General features: G+C 41.0%; 1 protein-coding gene across 1 annotated transcript in view; it reads right to left on the bottom strand.

Annotated features, from left to right (window-relative positions):
• Positions 1–22812, bottom strand: part of Ryr2 (ryanodine receptor 2) — a 566557-nt gene that overhangs the window by 237046 nt on the left and 306699 nt on the right. Inside the window, exons 18-24 of the mRNA XM_076939363.1 lie at positions 17510–17628; positions 16188–16321; positions 14658–14899; positions 9355–9547; positions 7509–7725; positions 5258–5362; positions 2–105 (exon numbers count right to left, since the gene is read on the bottom strand). Of these exons, the coding sequence (XP_076795478.1) occupies positions 2–105; positions 5258–5362; positions 7509–7725; positions 9355–9547; positions 14658–14899; positions 16188–16321; positions 17510–17628 (1114 nt within the window). The remainder of the gene's footprint in view (position 1; positions 106–5257; positions 5363–7508; positions 7726–9354; positions 9548–14657; positions 14900–16187; positions 16322–17509; positions 17629–22812) is intronic.

Below are 22812 nucleotides of genomic sequence, written 5' to 3'. Positions count from 1 at the left end.
CTTGAGGGTTTCGAGCGACATCTGCAAATTGTAGTTGCGTTCCTGTTCCGGAAGCTTGCAGAACTCCACCAGACATGGATGCTGTCTCTTGTTGTCATCTCTAACCTGAAACAGGAAGGGAAATCAGTATAGAGGAGCCTCCAGTGTGGAACACAGCTGTGTGGGGACAAACGGGGAGGTAGAACTCCCTGACAGCTGGCCTTGGGAAGCTTCTGCAATCTTCAAATGTCGGTTGAAAGGCTGGCATGGTCTACACTCCCTACTCTCTTCCCGTTGGCATAGCTTAGTTCTCAGCTCCCACACCCTTCTGCCATGCTGGCTCCATGAGCTCATGAGCATGCTCACTGGGTTCCTTCCAGAATCTGCTCAAATCTCCCATTTTTCCATGAAGTTTATTCCATCTGACTTCTTAATGTAGTAATCTGCCCACTGGCCCTACTATTTTAATTGTGCATAATATTATGTGGTAATAAATTGGATCATTTGGGAGGGAGGGGTTTTCTTAGTAGCCCAGACCAGCCTTGAATTCACTAGGTAGCCCAGACAGGTCTCAAACTCAGGATCTCCTTAGCCTGTTGTATGCTGGGATTGCAGGCCTGCAACCGTGCCTAAAAGAGTAGATCTTTACTTGATTTATTGTTTATCTTCTTTAACTAGAAAACCAAAGCAGGCATTCTAGCCTTTAGATAATATCCATGCCCCAGATATATGGCATTAACATAGTAATGAACTCTATGAGAAGATATGGCAATGACTAGATTTATTTAGTAGTACTTTTTCCATCTAGAATTAATCTGCTCAGGGACATGAATAAGCAACATGACTGGACACACATAAACTCTGAGGTGGTTTTGGTTGCTCATTTCAGCCTTCATAATAACCTTCTGAGATTACAAATGAACTCATGACCTTAACAGACTGATCAGCAGAGTAAAGACTTTCTTCACAGAAACCTTTGCCAATGTTCCTTGATGTACACTGGGATCTGCTTGTAGGATTTTCTCAAGCTTGCTAGAACCCAGATCCAAAATTACTCATGGATACTCAAGTTCCTTCTTTGAGATGGCAATGTCTGTATACAGAGCCCATGGAATGTGTCCCTTCCTGCACACATTGTAAGTCACCTCTGAATGACTTCCAACATTGGAAGAACTAAAAGTTAACACCAATGGAAATTGTTTTTCCATCTTTTTAACCTACGTGTGATTGAATCCAAGAATGTAAAATCCAAAGGTAAGAGCCAAGTGCATTAATGGTCACACTACATTCAAGATTGAAGGAAGGAATTAATGAAGATGTTCTCTATTCTTGGCTCAGTAATTCAAATTTTGTAATCTTTGTAAAGACCTAAATTACATAGGCATCCCTGCCCTGGTGGCACCTTGATGACAACCATAAGCTGTGAGGGAACAAATTACTCCATGGGGATAATTACCAGGTTCTATATATGCCACTGAAAAAGTGTGCAAACATGAGGGTTTTTTTTTTTTTTTTTTTAATCTTTAGAGCCAAATTAGAAATCATGACTTTATTCCTTTCTTTCTCTGGATCATTAGAAATGAATAGGAATTGCAAATGAAGCAGAATTACAAAACTGAACTGAAGCCTCCAATTCTTGAGTCCTAAATTCTAAACAAGCAACAATGAATTAGCGCTGACATAATCCCCTGTCTGTGTAGTCTCCATTACTTCTCTCCTTGATGCCAGGAAAGAGACAGCACTACCATGCTTTCTAGGTGAAGAGAATGAGTACTATCTTGCCTATCCCTTCCCTCTCTTACCGTAGCCTATTCTTGACTTTGGAAACATGCCTGCAATGACTTACCACTCCCATCTAGGCACCAGGGTATCAGAAACCCGTCTCTCCTCCAATATCTGTTTTACCCTCTACGCTGCTGCCATATTAGTTTCATGCTTTCATACTATCAGATTCTGTGGGCCCCAGTGCAGGGTACAAAAGCATATCACTTCTCACCACGTTAGTCCCCTATAAAATAAAATCACACATCGACCAAAGCTCTTTGCCACATACCTTCTGTCTTCATGGCCAGACTCACCTCTCTTCCTCTGCACCATGGCCCCTTGGGGCTCTAACCTATGACCACGCTGTGCCACTGGCAGGTCACTAGAAGAAATGTCCCATTTCTTCTTCTACCTCCTTTGACACACGCTAAGTCTCTGCCTAGACCATAAGTCTCTGCTTGCCAAATTATCTCCCCTGCCTCTGGTATTTGAGTTCACCTAGAACCTTCTTTGATTTTTAAAAAGAAGCTCTACATATTTCTTTTTCACTCTGATGTTGTACGTCTGTCACTCAACTAAACACAAAGTCCCCAAAAGCCAAACAGTCAAGCCCACTGACTCAGGCCTGATCATCACAGCTACCCAAGAGGCTAAGGCAGGGAGATTTCAAGTTCAAGGTCAGCCTAAGCTCCAGAGTGAATTCAAGGCCACCTAGGCAGGCTAACTTGGTGAGACTCAGGCTCAACAGAGAAAGTGAAAAGAGAACTGGAGGATGCATCTTAGTGGGAGAGAACACTGTTTCCTTTAGTACCTGGAAACTCAGAGGGCTTGGTGTGTAGCAAGAAGAGCCCATGTGATGTTAAATGGCACTAGATTTAACCAACCTGTTATGAGAATTATTTCATTCTGTTTTAAGCAAAACACATAACTAGGAGATGCTAGAAACCATTTGTTTGAGGTCATCTTACGATCCTGTGAAAAACCATCTTGTCTAAGCAAGGGCCCAATAAATGGCTGCCACTACGTGGGATTTTTTTTTCTTTTGCACATACTCCTTTTTAATCTTACAAGCCTATAACTATCACTGAAACTTTTGGTGAATTTTGTCCATGGTTCCTCTAGCAGCTGACAGAGTGATAACTTCTCTCCCTGGTGATTTTAGCCCATAGTTCAATCTTATATTTAGCATTTATCTATTTCCTAGGTTTTTAATGAAGCCAAGCAAGGTAGGTGACTCATATCTGTAAGCCCAACAAATGGGAGGTTAAGGCAGGAAGATGGCCATGGGATTCAGGGCCAGCTCAGGCCACACAGTGAATTCCTATCATCTCACAAAAACTAAAGCAAGCGAAGAACGAAAAAGCCAAAGAATGATGCCCAAAGGAAGGTATTCAGTCTTTGCCAGTTTAAGCAATGTCTGAACATTATTTTGTGGAGGATGGAATCTTTATTTGGAACTGAGTTTCAGAAATTATACAGTTGAAAAAAAAAGAGTCTCATGCTCTAGTAACTGAGCTAGTGTGGCATGTTGCAGAGCTATCCAAGAGTTTCCCCAAACATACAGCCTATCGCTGTTGTCCTTGGCTGCCCCTGCCCATCAAAGGTATAAAGTAAGTCTACTGTTGAAGACACCATGTACTTCAGAAACACAGCCCAGAGACCCATGAGCTGGAACCGAACTGGATGCCTCCTCCCCAAGGACTAGCTTTCATGGTATCAGAAGGCACCATGCAAGCTTCCAAAGTAGAGAGGCCACCAACAATTGTACACCATCCATGACACCTATGAACCAAGTCAACAACCAGCATGGTATGATAATCCTACAGGACAGTAGTGGCACAAATGTACTGGTAGTAACCAACAGCTCTGTAATTAGACTCAAGATCTACCCAATAAGATCAAAAACATGCCTGGTACTAGAAACCTAGCAAACTACTCAGTGCTAATAAAGTCATGGATATTTAAGAAGAACCCACAACCACTGCTTTATCAAATCAGCATAATACTTAACAACTTACCTAAACATTTGTCCTATTACCACACAGATATGCATGGTAATAGGACAAAGAATTATCAAGAATACTTTTCTTTGCAACAGATGAAGACTATTACAGAAAACCACAACCAAACAAAATGCAGAGTTGTGGAGCCCAGTCTCAATGGATATATCTACAAAATAAATTCATCTAAGGCTCAGGGAACACTGCAAAATAAGGGGCACAAAGATTTTAAGAGCCAGAAGATCAGGGAGTTTGATGTGAGTTTGTGGTACTGCAGGCGCCTAAGGGATGCTGAGATCAGGTCAGAGAATCTTACCAGATACCAAATGGATAGCCTTGAAAACCTACACTCAAGTAACATTATACAGACTGTATAAGTTATACTTCAGGACAAATTCACATACACATATGTTTTCCATATATATATATACATATATATATGTATATATACATATATATGCATATATATGTATATATACATATATATATGTATATATGTATATATACATATATATATATGGAAAGAGCAAGGAAAATGATGTAAGTATATTCTCAAAAAGATAAAAAAAGTAAAAAAGAAAAACTATGTAAAGTAGAAGGCAGAAACTGTAATCTCCAGTTGATGAAATGCTCCCTCACAGCCATGTAACTTCTGCTAAGATGACTCTATAGAAATTTTCTGCATGACTCCCACCAAGGAGACTGAAATAATAACCAGAGTCCAGTGCTCTGTAACAACAGCCCAAACTGATTGTCTCTTTACATGGGACTCTAAGTCAAAGGACAAAATACATGGACAGTTAGCATGACTACCTACACTAATCACATACTTCATTCAGAGCTCAACATGACACACTGATGTGTCATGGATGAATGGACTAATTTCCATGTTGAGTCGATCGTGGAAAAGCAGACCAGTCTTTGAGATACTTAGCAGAGTAGTAGTCTAAAAGCACAGTATCGACAAGATCCTGGTAAAATACATTTATGACAAACTGAGATGTCATAGAATTGTGTGCTTATTTTAAGCAAAGTTTTACTGACAAATTAAAAAGTAAAACCGTCATTTAGTATTTAGAACCATATAGAACTATTACTGGCCACACCGCCCTCAAACCATGAAGCCAACAGCCCACAGGTCTCTGTTGCTACATGCTCTGGGCTAAGAAAAGACTATCAGAGAAAAAAAAATAAAATGACATTTATTTTCATTCCAATTTCGACTTTTTGTTTTTGCTATTTTCTAGCTGTGAAATGAAGACTCATTATCTATTTTTTAACTTGATTTTTTAAAGTAAAACTTTCAATCCATATACTAGTAACTTTTTAGTCAGGGAGTCTGCCATTACTGCATTCCCTTTGGCTTTTAAAAAGACACACAGAGCTAAGATGCCTCAAAAACAAAAAATCAATTCTATTGATTCGTGTCACACTACAGCAGGTTCAACAAGAAAATGTTATCTTTCCAAGTGATTTATGAACAGAATCTGAGAATAAATTTCAAAATCATATACCGGACCATACTGCCAGCCAAGCTCAATTTTATTCATAACCCAGAGCTCGTGGATATTCTCTGCCAGTCTTTCTCTTATCCTTTCCAGGTGAGGAGGCAACACAATCTGGGGGAAAAAGGAGAAGAAAACATGCATCAGAAACAAATGCTGGAAGGTACTGTGCCAACTAGCTTTGCTCGGAGCCAAAAAAAAAAAAAAAAAAAAAGTCTCATAGAGCATTAACATACAACAAGATCATTGGGCTCTAAACCAGCTAGTTCATAGTGTGTGTGTGTGTGTGTGTGTGCGCGCGCGCGCGCATTTAGGATTTCAAGTAAATGAACGAACAAAGAAAACAGGGTAAAATACAATACGGTTGAAACAATTATTGGATACTGTTTTATTGATTTATTTAGTGATTTACCGGAAGCACTGCTCTCGCTACCTATTTGCCAAGCATGACTTCACTTGCTATCCAGAACAGAATGACCTGGAGAAAGAGCTGAGACCATGGGCTGTTGCCATTAACAACCTGCTGACTGCCACACAGGCTTCTGTAAAATCTCGCACCTTGAGCTTTTATAGTATAAAACGAAAATACAAACTAGACCCAGTCTGGAAGACTTTCGGGAGCTGTTCTGGCTTCATCCCACAGGTGACATCTTCTCTCTTCCACTCTCCTAGGTGTCAGGGTGCTTACTCCAGGAAAATTCCCAAGAGCACTGGACAAGAGACACCTGGGGGTGGGGGTGGATATGGACCAGTACCAAAGTGTACATCAGAAAAAGAAATCACCCCAGCACTCTATGGCAACCCGACTCCACAGGCCTGAATGAGGGCAAGTTGGGAGGTTGTAGATAATCCACTGGCTCTGTGATCCTGAGCATCTGACAACCATGACAGGTTGAAAGGGGCACAAACTCTACTGTGCCCCTTTCAGTGTGGTCCCAACATACACACAAGGAGCAGGGCAGGCTGTCTCCTACACTTCCCTATTAGAAGGAGAAAGTGTTCAGGAGCCTCTCAATAAATATGTAGGTGGTTTACCAAATGAGGAGAGGATAATGGAATGGCTGATAAAAACCGAAGTTTCTGAGGCCTAGTATTAAGTCAACTTTAGATTTTGAAATGCCTTCCTTGTTCCAAACTAATAATCAGACTGAATGATCTAATCAATATCACTAAACTACTATATTATAGAGCAGTATTTAATTCACTGTCAAACTTAGGATATTGCCACATGTATCTCTCTCTCTCTCTCTCTCTCTCTCTCTCTCTCTCTCTCTCTCTCTCTCTTTCTCTCTTACACACACACACACACACACACACACCACAAAGTCACAGCCCTTAGTCGTCTATTTGTGATGTAATGGGTAATAACTTAGGTCAAAATATTCTATACATCCCAACTGGCAAGTGGCTATTGTCCCCAAAGTAAGGTTTGTTTCTGAGCATTTTCAGCCACATCTTCAATCTCAACCCAAAATAAAAGTCAGTTAAATATCTTCAACACTGTAACTGTATCTATATGGAAGGAGACTGAAACCTCTGCATCTACACTGAAAACTCGAACACATCTGTTCCAAAGTGAGTGTGTCAGTGTGGTATTAGTTCATGTGTGGTATGTTATTTCAGCTATTAAGTCACCCCATGTTATTACATCCATAAGTTATTTATGTAGTTTGCAAATAAGTCCATCACGCTGCTAGACTTAGTTTTTAAAAGCATAATGGGCATTTATAAACTAAATAATGTAAATTACTTTTTATTTTTCTTATTTATATTTCTCTCATGTATATGTGAGTATGTGTGTGTGTATGCATGTATGTGTGTATGTGCATGTGTATGTACATTCAGGCATGCATGTGGACGTCATAGAATAATCTGAAGTAATCAGTTCTTTCCCTCTTCTATGTGGGTACCAGGGACTGAAATCAGGTCATCCTTGGTGGCAAATGCCTTTACCTGGGGAGCCACCTCTCCAGCCCCAACATTAATAGCTGTAATAAAACTTTCAAGACTATCCAGGACACAGACTTAAGAAAAACAATTTAACACTGTGATACACTGGAGTATTATGAAAGCAGCAGAGTGGGGTGAGACACTACGGAATGCCAAAACACAGAGTGGAAAATATATGGATGGAGAACAAAGAAGGGCGCATTACTTATGAGACCCGTTAGTTGCATGGCTGAAAAGTGCACTACTGTGGGCTGCAATACAAGCTTGAGAGCCCCTGCAATTCGGCAGCCACCTGTGTCCCCTTCTGTACCTGGCTGGTGTCCACAGGAACAGGTGTGAAGGCAGCTTGGGTCAGGGACACTGTAGGCCCCAGCAGGTCTCGTGTGTACGTCCTCTCTTGCTTATATTCTCGGCTGTGTTCCACCTTCAACTTCTCTTTGGGCAGAACAGCTTCATAGCAAGCTGCATAGCCAGGTGGAGGGAGAAACTTGAATTCTCCGTGTCTCCCCCCAAGCAAAAAGCGAACCCTGCAAAGGAAGCAAGTATCTCTGATATATATGGTTTTTTTAATTGAAAATATTAGTAACATTTAGTAGTACTAAATTAACTTTGTTACAAGCCACATACTCCCCATATATGGCTTAAAGGAAAAATGTCCTTCATAACCTCATGCATCTGAACACATGGTCCCTGGCAGGTGATACTGTTTGGGGGGAGGCTTTGAACCTTTAAGAGGTGTAGCCTTGGTGGAGGAAATGCATTACTAAAGAGGGACTTTTGGGTTTATAGCCACTTCCTGCTCTGGCTCTGTTTCCTGTATAGGATGGAAACGTGACCATTTGCTTTCTAGCTGCTATGCCACGTCTTGCCTGCCATTATGAACTACAAGTCAAAACAAACAGATCATTGCTTTTTGTCATGGTATTTTATCACAATGACAGCAAAGTAACTAATACAATATCATAATAATCTTATCACCTAGGAATCTAAGAGGCTCTCCCCATAAGAGGTTAAACACAAGAGCATCATCATGACCAAAGACAAAAACTGGTCAATGTATTCACAGGTCAGTGAGGACCCAGCACTTGATGACCTAGAAAGAACAGTCTCACAATGGATGATGCATTACCTTATTTCCATGAATGAAGGACATGTTTTCATCTACTCCATGTCCCAAGGCACCCAAGGACTAATGAGACACAGTGAGGATGGCACCTAACTATCTCTGTGCTTAAAATGACAGGATCTGGACAGTTACTAGGAAAAAAAACCAGCCACTGTGTTGAATCTGATTTCCTAGAGAAATTCCTTAAAGAAGCCCTAAGTGTCACCTCTGTTTGCTGAAGAAAGCAGGTAACCATAGTTCTAATACTTTGCCAATTTCAACAAAAGCACTCACTAAGATTCTGTCTTAGTCTAATTAAGCATAATGTGAGCTTTATTGGAGGAGCTTTGAAACGGTCACATGACAGTAATGACGTAGGTGTTCAGCTTCCAAAAACAGTTGACATGTTTAACTCCTTATTATTAATTTTCTGTTTTTCTCATTTTTATTCCCCCCAAAAGAAGTAGGGTAAAATAAAGCAAAACTTTTTAAATAATACACAAACTTAAGGAGAGAAGCATAATTTGTCTAAGTACACCAGAAATCGCCATATCTTTATGGATAGCTAATGCCTCTGGATTACTTTTCTTCAGTATGCTGCCTTAAAACTAGAAATACTCCTTGGAAATCATTATAACTCTAAAAGCAACTCAAGCAAAAAAGTTGGTAGGGATAAGAAAGTTTTTCTTATTAGGGAGACACACAAATGTACTAACTGGTGACAGCATGGGAAGTTATTATGACAAGTCATCATGGAATTAAAGTTTTTTTTTTTTTTTTTTTTTGTAGAATTTCATCTATCCTCCTTTATAAAACAACATGGTAAACTAGGGAAATGGGTGTGAAGCTTCAGTCACCGAAGGCAGGAGAGCCTCAAAGTGTTTCACAGGGCAATGAACATGTGGGCAAGATGTGGGGCTCTATGGTGAACATCCATAGGGAAATAGACATCTCAGAACAAAGGACTAAGGTTAGCAAAAGAGAGGAGAGTCCTCTGTGGAAATGTGAGAAGTACAAATGGAAACACACCAAGCAACAGAGAAGTACTAACTTTATTCCTGCAGAGAAACTGACAACTGGAAAGAACAGGCCATCGATATTGAAGTTCTCAAACATTCCTTGCACAGGTTGTCCATTAATACGAAATGAGATGCTCGGGGCACTTAGATCTAAACAGCAACTGATGACATCATCAGTTCTCAGCAGGTGCTGGTTGGGTGAGCTCACGGTTCGAGCTATACATCCTGTTAGGGGAAATGGTAAGTAAGGTGAGGTTTAACATAAAATATCATCCTCAGTCATATAGTAAGAGTGATGAACCAAAACCAAGGGAAGAATGCACTGCGCAGGCTAATGTGCACTGCCAACTATGCGGGACTCAGAACCACCAAAGTAACAGGATTCAAGCATTATCTAGACCTTATAGGTGGACAGCAGCATCCCCTAGGCTGCAGTCTCAAACTACATGAGGAGTACAAAGAGAGCTGACACCAGCAATGATGCGCTTTGCTTCCTGGCTCTGCACACAGCATCACCAGTTGCTTACTGTTTCCTGCTTCCTGCCTCTTGCCGTCATGCTTTTCCCCACCATGATGGACTGTATCACCTGGAACTGTAAGCCAAAACAGATGCTTCTTCACTGAAATTGTTGTTTTGATGGGTACCTTGTGTGAATCTCCAAAATAAGTATCATGTGATATCATGATATTCTTGTTCAAAAAGAAAGCAAATTTTCTTTTCTTGTCTTTCTTTTTTTCTTTTTTTTTTTTTTCAGGTGCTACAGAGCTTGGGTAGAAAATGGGTCTTGTAATTTCTAGAAATTTCTGCATGCATATGAATGCTATTTGATGCAGAAACTATCTCAGAGAAAATAAAATTATATCAGAGGATATCTACAAAAGATCTAACTTCCAATAGCACCCAGCCACCTACAACTTGGCTTGTATAGTCCTTGGCAAATGACTTACCTTCTGAACCAATCAACTAACCAAGCTACTAGCTAGCTAGCTAGCTAGCTAGCTTCCTTCCTTCCTTCCTTCCTTCCTTCCTTCCTTCCTTCCTTCCTGGTTTTTTTTTTTTTTTTTTTTTCAGGCATTTTGTTTTGTTTTGTTTTTTCAAGATGGCTTTACTGTGTAGCCCTGTCCTTCCTGGAACTCTCGGTAGATCAATGAATGTGGTCTTAAACTCAGAGATCCATCTGCATATGCCTCCTGAGTTCTAGGATTAAAGGCATGTGTCACCATGCCTGGCATTGATTTATTTTAAGCAGAAGGCAAAGTGCTACCACCTTCTAGAATTAGTATGTTGAAAAAGTAATTTAGAAGCAGCAGTCTCGGGCACAGTGATGGTTGGTACCTCTTCTCTTACATACCCTCATAATTTTAAAAATCCAAAATAAATCCAGGACAGTGAAAGCAGGAACTGTCACTGTTCTTATAACGTATTGCTTATCATGGGAGAACTGAAGGCCAATTTGCTTTTGTTTTATAATAAAACTTACGTTACACACGGTGTGAGTGTGCTTCTTTGGTCCAGCAGAATATGTTCAGAGGCATGAAGTTCTATGACAAATGTTGTACTTTCCCCTGGACAACCAATGGTATCAGCCCATTTTTGATGACATCACAAGTCCTCAGCTAATTAGTTCCTAGGGGCATCCACTACACATAGCATACTACCAAAAGGAAGTTATTGTTCTCCTCATAACATAAGCTGACAGGCACAAACGTATCCACAATTAGAGCAAAAATAAAAACGGACTTCATGAATCTTGCTTTGTTTTAAATTTTTATTTCATTTCTCATTTACTTATTATGCTTTGTTTATGTATGTTATGGTGAGTTGAATAAAAATGGCCTCCAAAGGCTAATATATTTTAATGCTTAGTCATCAGGAATAGGCACTATTTGAAAAGGATTAGGAGGTACTGCCTTATTGGAGGAAATGTGTTATTGGGGGTAAGCTTTGAGGTTTCAAAAGCCCACACCATGTCCAGTGTCTCCCTCTTTCTGACTGCAGATCAGAATGTGGTTCTCAAGTACTTCTCCAGCACCAGGTCTACCTTCCATGCCTGCTGCTATATTCCCTGCCATGATGACAAAGGACTAAATTTCTGAATTGCAAGCAAGCCCTCAATTAAATGCTTTATTTTGTAAGAGTTGCCTTGGTGTCACTTAACAGTAATAGAAAAGAAACTAAGACAGATGCATATGCACACACGCACTCAGGCTCAAATCAGTGCCATGATGTGTATCTGGAGGTTAAAGAACAACTTGTGCAAGTCTGTTCTCTCCTTCTAGCATGTGTCTCTTGGGGATCAAAGTCAGGTCTTCCAAATCAACTGAGACATCTCTCCATCTCCATCCCCCATGTTTTTCATTAACACACACATACCTTTTTATGTCTTGCATGAGTTCTAAGTAAGAACATATTTAGAACACCAGTGGTAGATAGCCTCCACTTTATAAAATGTGGACACTGTTTTGATCTTACCAATATGCAACTCTTCCAGCACCAGAATCATTATTAGATACATCTTCTAGAACTCACTGAATATTGTAAGAGCAGCATTAAAAATAAGGGGAATCAAAAACATGACAGCCAAGCAGCTCCTTGGAAAATGTTGATTCCCTGGGTAATGTCAAGACCTGCCGCTAATAAGAATGTTTCTATTTTAGACACAATACTAAAATTACACATACACTATAATCCAATATATTGTTCAGTTTGATTGACATTGCTGTGATGAAGCTAATGAAAACTGAAGGGTCATCCATGTCCTTTGCTCTGGAAAGTCTGTAGCTAAGACAGTGAAGAACTCGAGGCCATGGTTTGAAGGACACACACAGTGTGGAAGGTGCCTGGTCACATCTCCAGGCAGAGTGCCTATCCTTGCACACTCACTCCATTGGATTATCCTTGTTTTCTGCTTTAGTCCCAGGGAGGAACAGCAGGTAGACACACAGCCTCGGGTGATGAATCCACACTGATCTTTCCCGTATTGTTTCACAGCCTCCTCCATAGATTTTTTTAAATTTCAATTCTCTAAAAGTACCCAGAGTTTTCCATTCCTGTCTTTATCTGGGATGCTTTCGATAACAATGGTGTGCATAGTTAAGTGTCAGAGAATAAATAAAGATGTCACTCAAAACTTGACTTGGAGTCAAATCCCTGTTCCTAGGAATACTGGTTTCTAATTACACAATTTCACTGATAAAACATGTGTTCTCCCCTAGAAACTGCCAATTTGATGCTTTACATCCTACAGCAACTGTTAAAAGGAAGAAAAATATGAGAGCAACTCCAGGGAAGTTGTCTCAATTCGTATGAATGTGATGTAGAACTTAAGCAAACTCAACCTTCTTTACATTGGTCCTTGTTGACAGAACCCCAAGTTAGTAAAACATGCCATAAGTCCCTAAGTGGAGTAAGCACCGCTCTTCACTACAGCCATAATAATGACTTGCTTCTTAATACTTGAAAAGATGGACAAGGGGCCAGGGATATGGCTCAGTGTTGACAAAGGTTCGCCACACATTCATGAAGACACACGTTCAGATCCTCAGAACTCAAGTAAAAGGCAGACACAGTAGCATGCATGACTGTCATACCAGAAATCCTATGCTGAAACATGAGAAACTCTTGAAGCTGTAGGTTATATACAGTAGTAATAAGATCCTATCTCAAATTGGGTGAAAGGAAAAGACTGACACCGGAGGTGGGCCTTGGCCTCTACACACACACACACACACACACACACACACACACACACACACAGACAAACAAACAGCCCTCACATCAAGTTAAAAAACAAGTTCTCCTGACTACAGAGCGTCAGGATAATTTTCTCCAGGCAGTTTATGACTTGCCATCTTTCTTGTGGCACATCTACAGTCATGCTCTGTCCATATTTTTCCATTTAGCCCTCTGCCATAGGGCATAAAGCACAGGTTTCATCTGCAACAGCACAAAGCTTTTCTGATATGTCAAAAGGAAAAGTCTTGAGCTGAATGTAAGATCAGAAGTAGGGAAATGCCCAATAAGGTATGTGTCATCTGAGAAACCCCAAACCACTGCCTAAAAGAAAACACCTTAACATGACTCATTCATCCAGCAGAGGGCCCATTTCCCATGAAGCAGCTCTCAGAGGTGAGGGTGATGGTGTTCAGAGCATTATAGATCAAATATACCATAAAACAGAACTTAGCCCTGTGTTTGGCTGAGCACTCTTTCCTTGACCTTGAGATGACAGACTATTACTATGAGATCAGGGAAGGAATGATACCTCTGATCTGATTGGCTCATGTACCTGGAGAAGGCAATATAAGCTATTCTGGGACCTCTAGCCACAAGTTCCAAGAGTTAGGTGAGCTATCCAAATCATGGCTCCCTCGTGACGTTTGAACTGGGTAAAAGAGGGCCAATGACTCTTCTTATGCAGATGTAGCCCTACAGAGTGCCTTGAGTTCATTTACCTCATTACTATCAACTCTTGGATTTAGTTCCCTTAAAATGTCAAGCCCTTTCTCAGAATTTGTTAGGCCTCTACACTATTAAATGAACACCATTCACAGCTAAGAGTCAAAGTTCAGCGTTTACAATTTAAGGTACCTTTGTATGCTTCTACATCCTAAGCGTAAGGTATGTCGAGGTCACCCCAGAACTGTCTTATAAATGAACTTCCTGAGCTGAACATGCCTGTAACATGCAGGTGAGCCCTAGCATCTGAAAGCAATGATACTATGCAAAATAATACCATGTTACTATGCAAGAACTAAATTTCGACATAAATCAAATTATACCTATTTGTGATCTGGAGAATAAAATTTTTAATGCATAGCATTTGCAGTAAGTATTGCAATGAGTACTGAGAATTGGCAGCCGGCTTCTTGACTATTCATGTAGTTTCAAGTTTTCCATATCTGTCAAGCCATGTCATGCATAGACTGATCCCACGGAGCTTCCATTTGACTGGCTTCCACTTTTACAGTAACTCCCAGAAATCTAAACTAGTTATTGTATTATATGATTTTTTTTTTATGACGAACACTGCATCTTTGCACATACCAGTTAAAGTGATTCAGAAGCACATGACATTCTTGTAGGTCTTTCATGCACTAGAATGCCATTTTAAAACACATATTTATAAGCTTTACAGCCCCTTGGAAATGTATTATTAAGACAAGCATTTCCTTTTTCTGTAGTAAAACATCTGCTTTTTGTTAAACTCTTGTGCTCATCCTCTAAGCATTGAAGTTCTGAGCAACAAATGTTCTCAGCTTGCAGACATGTACAACAAACAGAGTCATAACACTGCCATTTGGAAATTGTTGAAGGAAAAGGGACAGTGCCTACCTGACCAGAGGTGAAGGCCGTCAAACCCATAGGAGAAGAGGTCATCACCAACGCCATTGCCACCCCACTCTTCACCCCCACCTGGGTATGGGGAATACCCTTCAGTGGAAGCCCAGCCCACTCGCAGGTGAGTAGCTTCTGCTGTCACAAAGGGTTCCGTGTGGTCCACCATGAGTTCGTAGTACCACTTCTTATACTGTGCTGATCCTTCGCTGACACCCAGGAAAATATTAGGCCTCATGCTTTTAGACAGAAAAGGACAAAGAAAACTGCCATTGGTTTCATTACTCGTTATTTTAAATATGATTCCTGATTCTCTATGATGTACATCTGTGATGTGCAATGTTGTCAACGTGACTGAATCTAGAATCATTTAGGAGACCGACTTCTGGACATGTGTTGGATGTTGTTTTCTAGATTTAGTTCACTGAGGTAGGCAGTACCATCCCATGTGCCTGGGTCATGAGCTAAATAAACATGAGAAAGCAAGCTAGGTGACAACATTCATCTCTCTGCTTCCTGAATGCAGATGCTAAGAGCTCATCCATCTCATGCACCTGTTGCCATGCCTTCTCCCATCTGTACCCCTAAACTGCCAGCCAGAATAAATACTTCCTTCCCAAGTTGCTTTTGTCGTGTATGACAACAGGTATACAACTCCAGCTCCAGGGAACCAAATGCCTTCCTCCCGGCATGCATGTGGTACACATACATACCATACATCCAAATTCATAAACAAGAAATAAACAAATCTTTTAGAAACTGATGCACATTCAGATGCTGGATGTCTAGATCTCACACTACTTCTGTTTACAGAAGAATAATATAGCCAGAAGCTTCAGGGAAGCCCCTAGTCACTCTACCACACAGAACATTTTGTTGATTTTTTTTTTTTCTGGCTTACTGATTTCTTCATCTAGAGGGATAAAAAAAAAAAATAGCACAGCATGGGTCTCACTAGCTCAGCTTCTGTAGACAGACCCTAGAGCCACCTCAGCCCCACCCTCAACATCTATAAAGTTAGACAAAATCAGTACCAAGGAGAGCTCACAAAATACTGATAGCACAAGCCATAGGCAAATCACAGCTTGTAGCTTGGAGGTGACACTCATAACTATCAGATTCCCTTAAAGGCAGATCTAGTGGAATATGTCATTTCATTAGCTATTTAGTTTGAGATGTCTTAGGCTTGGGGTGCTACTGCTATTATCACCCGTAGAAGACACACTCATGGGCTACTGAAGAACAATGCAGCTACAGCCTGTTTCTTCTCAAGGTACCAGTGGCAATCCATCTACACATGAAAGTGAATGGAAACTCTCTTACACACCTGTTTTCAGTAAGTCCACATTTTGCTGGGCTCATCTATTATTTTATTAACCCATCCACTTGGTGAAAACAATACTTGTTCAGTGTGGGAGACACATACAACTTCTTAGGAAAGCAAACAGCCCTCCTGATGGCTTCCTAGGGAGAGAGGTCCTTGGCTGTGGTGTGAAGAGATGACAACATCTGTGGGAACTTACTTACCTGCTAACATGATTCACAAGACGGGTCTGCAGTAAGAGATCTCGTCCCGGGAGGAGATTATCACAGATGAGGTGCTGATTAGAACGGACAGCAACTCCATGGCATACACAGAGAGAACACAGCACATCCAGGACCTGGGGAGAGATGGCACTTCCAGCTGACTGTGACTCAAGTGTCAACAGCACTTTTCACAAGGCAAACACAACCCCAACTCTGAGTTTTATTTACCCATCTCTGTCTCTCTCTCTCTCTCTCTCTCTCTCTCTCTCTCTCTCTCTCTCTCTGTGTGTATGTGTGCATGTGCACATGTGAGAGAGACGTGCATGTGTATCTGTGATGTGCATGCATGTGTGTATGCATGTTCAAATATGTATGTGCACATGCATGTGTGCATGTGCCTGCAAAAGACAGGAATCTCCCTGGATCATTCTTTCCACCTTATATGCTAAGGCAGGGTCTCTCACTTGAACCCAGAGCTTGCCAGTTTGACCACTCTAGCTATCCAGCTAGCCCTGGAGGTGTGGGGGGCAGGAGGGGTGTTTCCTATCTCTGCCATTCAAGCCCTGGAGTTACAGGAAGCTGTACAGTTTCCCAGAATTATTGCAGATGAGGAAGGTCTGAAGTCTGGTTCTCATCCTTACATGGGAATTTTATTGTGCTTCACCCATAGCCTCAGCTTGGTTGTTTTAACATGACAGTGGGTGTCCTAATGACTCCCTAGCTCTCGTTCACATACAAGGCAAGAACTTCTCCCAGTTGTGATGACTACACACTGGACAACCTTACTCCATGGAAACTAAGGACAGAAAATACTCGTGACAATTTCAACACATCTTGATATATGTTAGCATATATCTTAATTTACTAATTTATTTTTAACTGATACACAAAGACAAAAAAACCACACTGATGTATAGGCTACCAGGCACTGCTTAGTTGCATGTATATATTGTATGATGTTCAAATCATGATAAATTAATCAATCTCCTCAAACATTTATTATTTTATTAGTACTGTTTCATTTTTTAATTATAAAGCAGAAAATTAGTAAAATTCTCAAAGTACCTGTTAAATAAGAAAAAAGATTGTATTTTTATTTTCCTTTGTTTTAAATCATTATATAACATGTTAGATATTTTGGTCTCTCAGTATTTTATTCCTTTTTGGCTGGTTTGAACATTTATTCTATTTTTCTCCCTGCTTTATATTTATTATGGCAAAAGCATTTAAGATCCTTTCTTCTAGCCTTTTGCAATATAGAGTCCACTCTTCACCATTGAGTGATTCTGGAGTTCACTCATGGAATCAGACGGCTAACTTACCTTGTGGTTTCTGCCATGCTTATCTAAAAGTGAGATAATAGACTTGATGTGTCCTTCTTTGATGATATTCAGAGCTTCCGGGCTCTCCACTAACACGCAGTGGAGGACCTCCAGGATGCCTACAGACGAGGAAAAGTAGAAAGAAGGTTGATGTTCTCGGGAACCAGTCACTTTTTATTTTTCTACTCCACTGCACTCTCTCTTCTCAACATGTCATTTCTTAGTGCTCAATGCATTTGCCACGGACACTGTGGGAAGCAACAGGTGCCATTTGCCAGAACAGACAGATATCCAAAGATGACAAATCCCAGTGGAGAGAGATGTGGAGCTTAGCTGAGGAAGGTGATTGTATCGTGGGAGTATAAAAGAGAGTGGTCAGCAGGCTTGGGGAACTTAGCAAATGTATCCCCTTCAGATAGTCACAGAGAGGAGGGGAACAGAACAGTGTAACAGGCCTGAGTGGCAGATATATAGGGTGGGCCAGTATTCAAGACAAGCATGGGTGGACAGTAGCTTTGGGCAGATTCTGATGCTTTCCGGCATTTAAAACATAATCCTATACCAGCGAGATGGGCCAACAGGTAAGCACTTGCAGCCAAGCCCAACAACTTGAGTTGGGTCCCCCGCTACCCCCAAAATTTTCATATAAAAACACAAAAGAAAGAAATAAACCAGTACAAAAATGAAAAAATATGAACCATAGCCATCACAAAAGTAGACTATACCTTTTCCTGTTTTTATAAAAGAGTAAAGACAAAGTGGGTTTCATTTTGAGAATGTTTAGTGTATACCTGAAAAGGTACCTGAAAACCATATTCCTTTTTTTTTTTTTCTATTGTCCTGCCATTGGGCCAGCAAAATGGCTCACACTGACAAAGGTGCTTGCTGCCAACCTTGCCAACCTGAGTATGTATCCCCAGGAAACACAGAGTAGAAGCCTCAAGTTGTCCTCTGACATCTACAAGTGCACTGTGGCGTGCTTGACCACACACAGATGTGCACACATGAACACAATCAAATGTAATTTCAACAATAATACAGAAATAAACAAACTAGCCATCCATTGTTGCTCATCTCTGTCAATAATGATGGTGCCAACTGTCTGTAACCATAGCATGCAGAGCGCTGGCTGATTCACTAGCTCTGTGTCTGTCTGTCTGTCTGTCTGTCTAAGAATGACACAGAATGGAGAAGAAGTTTCTAAAATCCCATAGAAGAGTTCTTATGTGTCCAGTGGAATTCAGATGCTTGTGATGTCAGGTTCACAAAAGGATGAGGAAGCCATTCCCTCATGTTCTCAGGAGCTATACCTGACCCAAATCCTTGTCCTGTAGACATGAGGGCAATGGATGGTGGCTTCTCTGCTGAGAGTGAATCCATTATGATATTCACAGATATTCAATTTATATAGTACCTCAAACTCTGGGGCTAATCTAGCAGTTGTCCAACAGCCTGATGATAATGAAAGGAAAAAAAAATCAAAGAAAACAGAAATTCAGGAAGCCAAGACTTAAGATAGAGACGCTGACATCACTGTACCCAAGCTGTTCATGGCTGTCACCAACATCTAAACTGCAGCAATAAAACAAAATTGTCATCCTGTGCCTGTATAGAACATGATGCTGCTGATGGGAACTCACTGTTAGGAGATTCCACACTATCCTGGTAGCTTTTCCCCTCTCCATTATTTATTACTGCAGAACACATGGATGCCTACTTTTATTAACAGTTTTATTGTGCTGTCCTAATGCATTCATTCACTGACTGCGGCTGCTCCCCACTACAAATCAGAACTGAGGGGCTGTACTCGAGACCTTGGGGCATACAGGCTCTAAAATATTTATCTGGATGCTATAAAACGTGAAGGAATCAGGAGGGCTGCTTACTTTACAGAGGAGGAAGGCTATGAAACAAGGCTTGTCCCTGCCACTCAGGAAAGGATGAGCTGTCAATGATAAGGAGATCCAGACACAAAATACAAAGGGTCTGTCCTGACGCCTCCAGGGTTGAGAATACTAAGACATTTCTGGGACGTGTGGTATTCTGAATCAGCCATCCAGACTGAGGCACTAGCTTTTTGTGGGAGGTTGGTAACAAAACAAAAACAAAATAAAACAAAACACCAAGAAATGGAAGACTCTTAGAAAATAATGGCTCACAACAGTTCACAGCAAAACTGGATGCATCAGCAAAGGCATATGTCTAGGTCTGAACGTGAAGAGCATAAACTACAAACCAGAAGAATGGAAATGTGAGAGCAAAGCACTGACAGCAAGGTGGAAACAGAGAATCTATTAAGACAGAGAATCCTTAGAAGCACATGGGTCAGCCATACGTGTATACACAGTGGCCAATGGTAAGGACGACCGTCTCAAACAGAGGGAGCAATTGAGGACTAGTACCTGTGGAGGACTGTCCTCTGAACTCCACATGCATGCCATGCCATGTGCACACTTGCACACAAACACACACACCATAGGCATACACAAAGACTAAAATAAAAAATGATTTGAGTTTCAGTATAAGGTAAACAACTAATTTATTTTTAAGTCTTCTGGCAAACAGAAAGGGGGAAAAAGAGAGAAAGGAACTGCATGGAAATTTTCTTTCTTTTTGTTACCAAGTCATAAAGCAAATGGAAGTTACTATAAGTAGGGTTTCTATATCTTACACGAATGGAGAAAGAAAATATCTATATATCACATTAGTATTCAAATTAATAAGGTTTAAAAGTTGTAATTGCAAGAGTTGTGGCTTCAAGGCTAGTGGATAAAAGACAACATTACATGTATTTTAAATTTTTCAGAATGCTTTTGAGGCCAAATAGGAAAATAAAGTATTATTTCTCAAGCTCATGTAATATTGGGGGGGGGGGGGCAGGGGGAGTTGACAAAGGTTAAGTTTGAAAATAGAACACAGATTTGCAAAATCAGGGGAGAGGTGAGAATGGGAGGCAGGCATAATGTTCTTATGCATACAGAGAGTAACAGGACTCACTCTGGGAGAGGTGTCTGCAAAACAAATGAGCCAAGGAGAGAGACTCAAGTTTGGAATTGGAAGGTGAGTGTGAGACTACTGGGGTAAACTCACTGACAGAAAACACAGAGAGCAATGCAATAATGTACAGTGCGGCCTAATTCAGCTTCTGACAGCTGCTCCCTTCAGTTCAAGAGGCCAGGCTTTATGAAGGACAAAGAAACCACAGTAGCCAAAGGACAGTTAGGAAAAGGCAACCCCAGTTCTAGACAGTTTGTGATCCAACAAGCAAATGGCCATGTCAGAAACTCTATATTATTCAAATTTTACTTGGATACATTGTTTTATCTTTTAAAGATAACAAAGGCTGAAGCTGTGGCTCAATGAGGTGGCAGAGTGTTTGGTCAGCGGGCACCAGCGCCAGGGAACTGGAGACTGTTCAAGGTCATCCTGTTCAAGGTCATCCTCCACTACACAGTGAGTTGAAGGCTTCCTTGGGTCACATGAGCCTCCGTCTCAAAGAGCAACAGCTAATCAAATGCTCAGTGGTAACTTGAATCACAAACGCTACCAGATGTTCCTATGCTGTTTGGCCTTAATTGATTTTCTTCTATCAGTTTATCGCTGAGCGCATCCAGTGGGCTAGTCTCTGTGAGCTCTTGGGTCTGAGCATAATGCAGAGGGAAGATAACATTACTCCAGAGCTCACAGTGTTGACACAGGCCCAATCCCTCCCCTCTTTCCCTTGGCCTAAAACGAGTGCCTGTAAGTGTTTGCCTCGCCTTCTCCTTGTTGAATGGAAATTTGATGGTAGGGTGGCAAGGATTCAGGAAGACAGCAAGTTCAAGATGAGCTCCCCTTGCTCACAACATCAGGGCCAGAAGTGTTTTAGATTCAGGAGGTTTTTTTCATTGCTGTTTTAGACTGGCATACACATAAAGAGATATTTTAGGGACAGAGTCCAAATCTGAACCTAAAAATCCATTATGCTTCACATACGGTACATACATAGTCTGGAAGTACTTTGATTTATTCTAGTGTGTAGTAGACTTACTAATTTGTAGTTTGTTTGTTTGTTTGTTTGCTGTGTGATGAATGAACATGTGAACTGCAACATGTGTTGCAAAAGTCAGAAGACAACTTTGGGAGTTCTCTCTCACCGTGTGGGTCAGGTCATCTGGCCTAGTATAAGTACCTCTACCTGTGGAATCATGCTGCCAGCCTAAAGGCTATTTTATCCAATGGACTAAATAGCTTATCACATGGAATACTGACAGCATGCCATGGATAAAAGGGTACAAGGCCTTCCTTCCTCTAGAAGACATTAAGTAACGTGTGCAAAACCCTGCATTCTGGCTGTTACCCAATACATGAAGTCAGCCATACAACTTTCGACTTGTAGTTTCTTGTGGGTGACAAAGAGCTATTCATTGCCTCTTACTGCTCTCCAAACTCTAAGATGTATGTGAAATACAGTCCCCACAACTGCTTGTCGGATCGAGTTCTTAGTCTTGACAGTTTCATACGTTATCATATCCATAACCATTTCCTCTTTAGCTCACCACATCCACTCCAGCACAGTCCCCTCCTAACTTCATGTCTGACCGTGGACAGATGTGGGGGGGCATCTGTGGGTACATGGGACATCCAAAGGAAGGAAGGAAGGAAGGAAGGAAGGAAGGAAGGAAGGAAGGAAGGAAGGAAGGAGAAAAGCAAGCAAGAAAGCAAGCAGCAGGCAGTTGCTGGGAAAGAAACAATCATTCTTGTCAACTGTTAATCACTCCTTTGATAAGCAGTGGGGCCCAGACAGCACGTTCCTATTCTATGCTAGAATTTGGGCTGGCTTGATCTTGTGCTAGTCTTGTGCAGGAAGCCACACCTGCTGTAGTTTATGAGTGCAGTGGCCACAACCAGTAGTTCCTGCCACACTAGTAGATCTGGGGGAGGGGTATGGCAGTACCCATAGTTCTCAGAGTCTCAGCCTCTCATCAATGTTTAAATAGATAAGGAGTCTCAGACCCTTCATTAATAGGTCTTGAAGAAAAAACTGAGACTCACAGAACAAGAAAGGTTTGCAGGACATGCAATCGGGTATCTGTTACCTCAAGAATCAAGTAGGCTGCAGATGGCACATTTGCTACTGTGCTCACCCAACTGTTCTCTGCAATATAGTAAACAAACCTATTTTCTTTCTAAAACTCTCCATAAAAGAGAAAGAACCACCATAAAATAAACAGGAAAGATACCACTAAGGTAGAAGTAGAAACTGTGCAAGTATAGTAACTCTACATAGAAAACTTCTGCTCATTGAGAACTTGCAGTCTTAA

Source organism: Arvicanthis niloticus, chromosome 8, assembly GCF_011762505.2.
Source record: "Arvicanthis niloticus isolate mArvNil1 chromosome 8, mArvNil1.pat.X, whole genome shotgun sequence".
Classification (NCBI taxonomy): domain Eukaryota; kingdom Metazoa; phylum Chordata; class Mammalia; order Rodentia; family Muridae; genus Arvicanthis; species Arvicanthis niloticus.
This window is presented reverse-complemented; position numbering and strand designations above follow the sequence as displayed.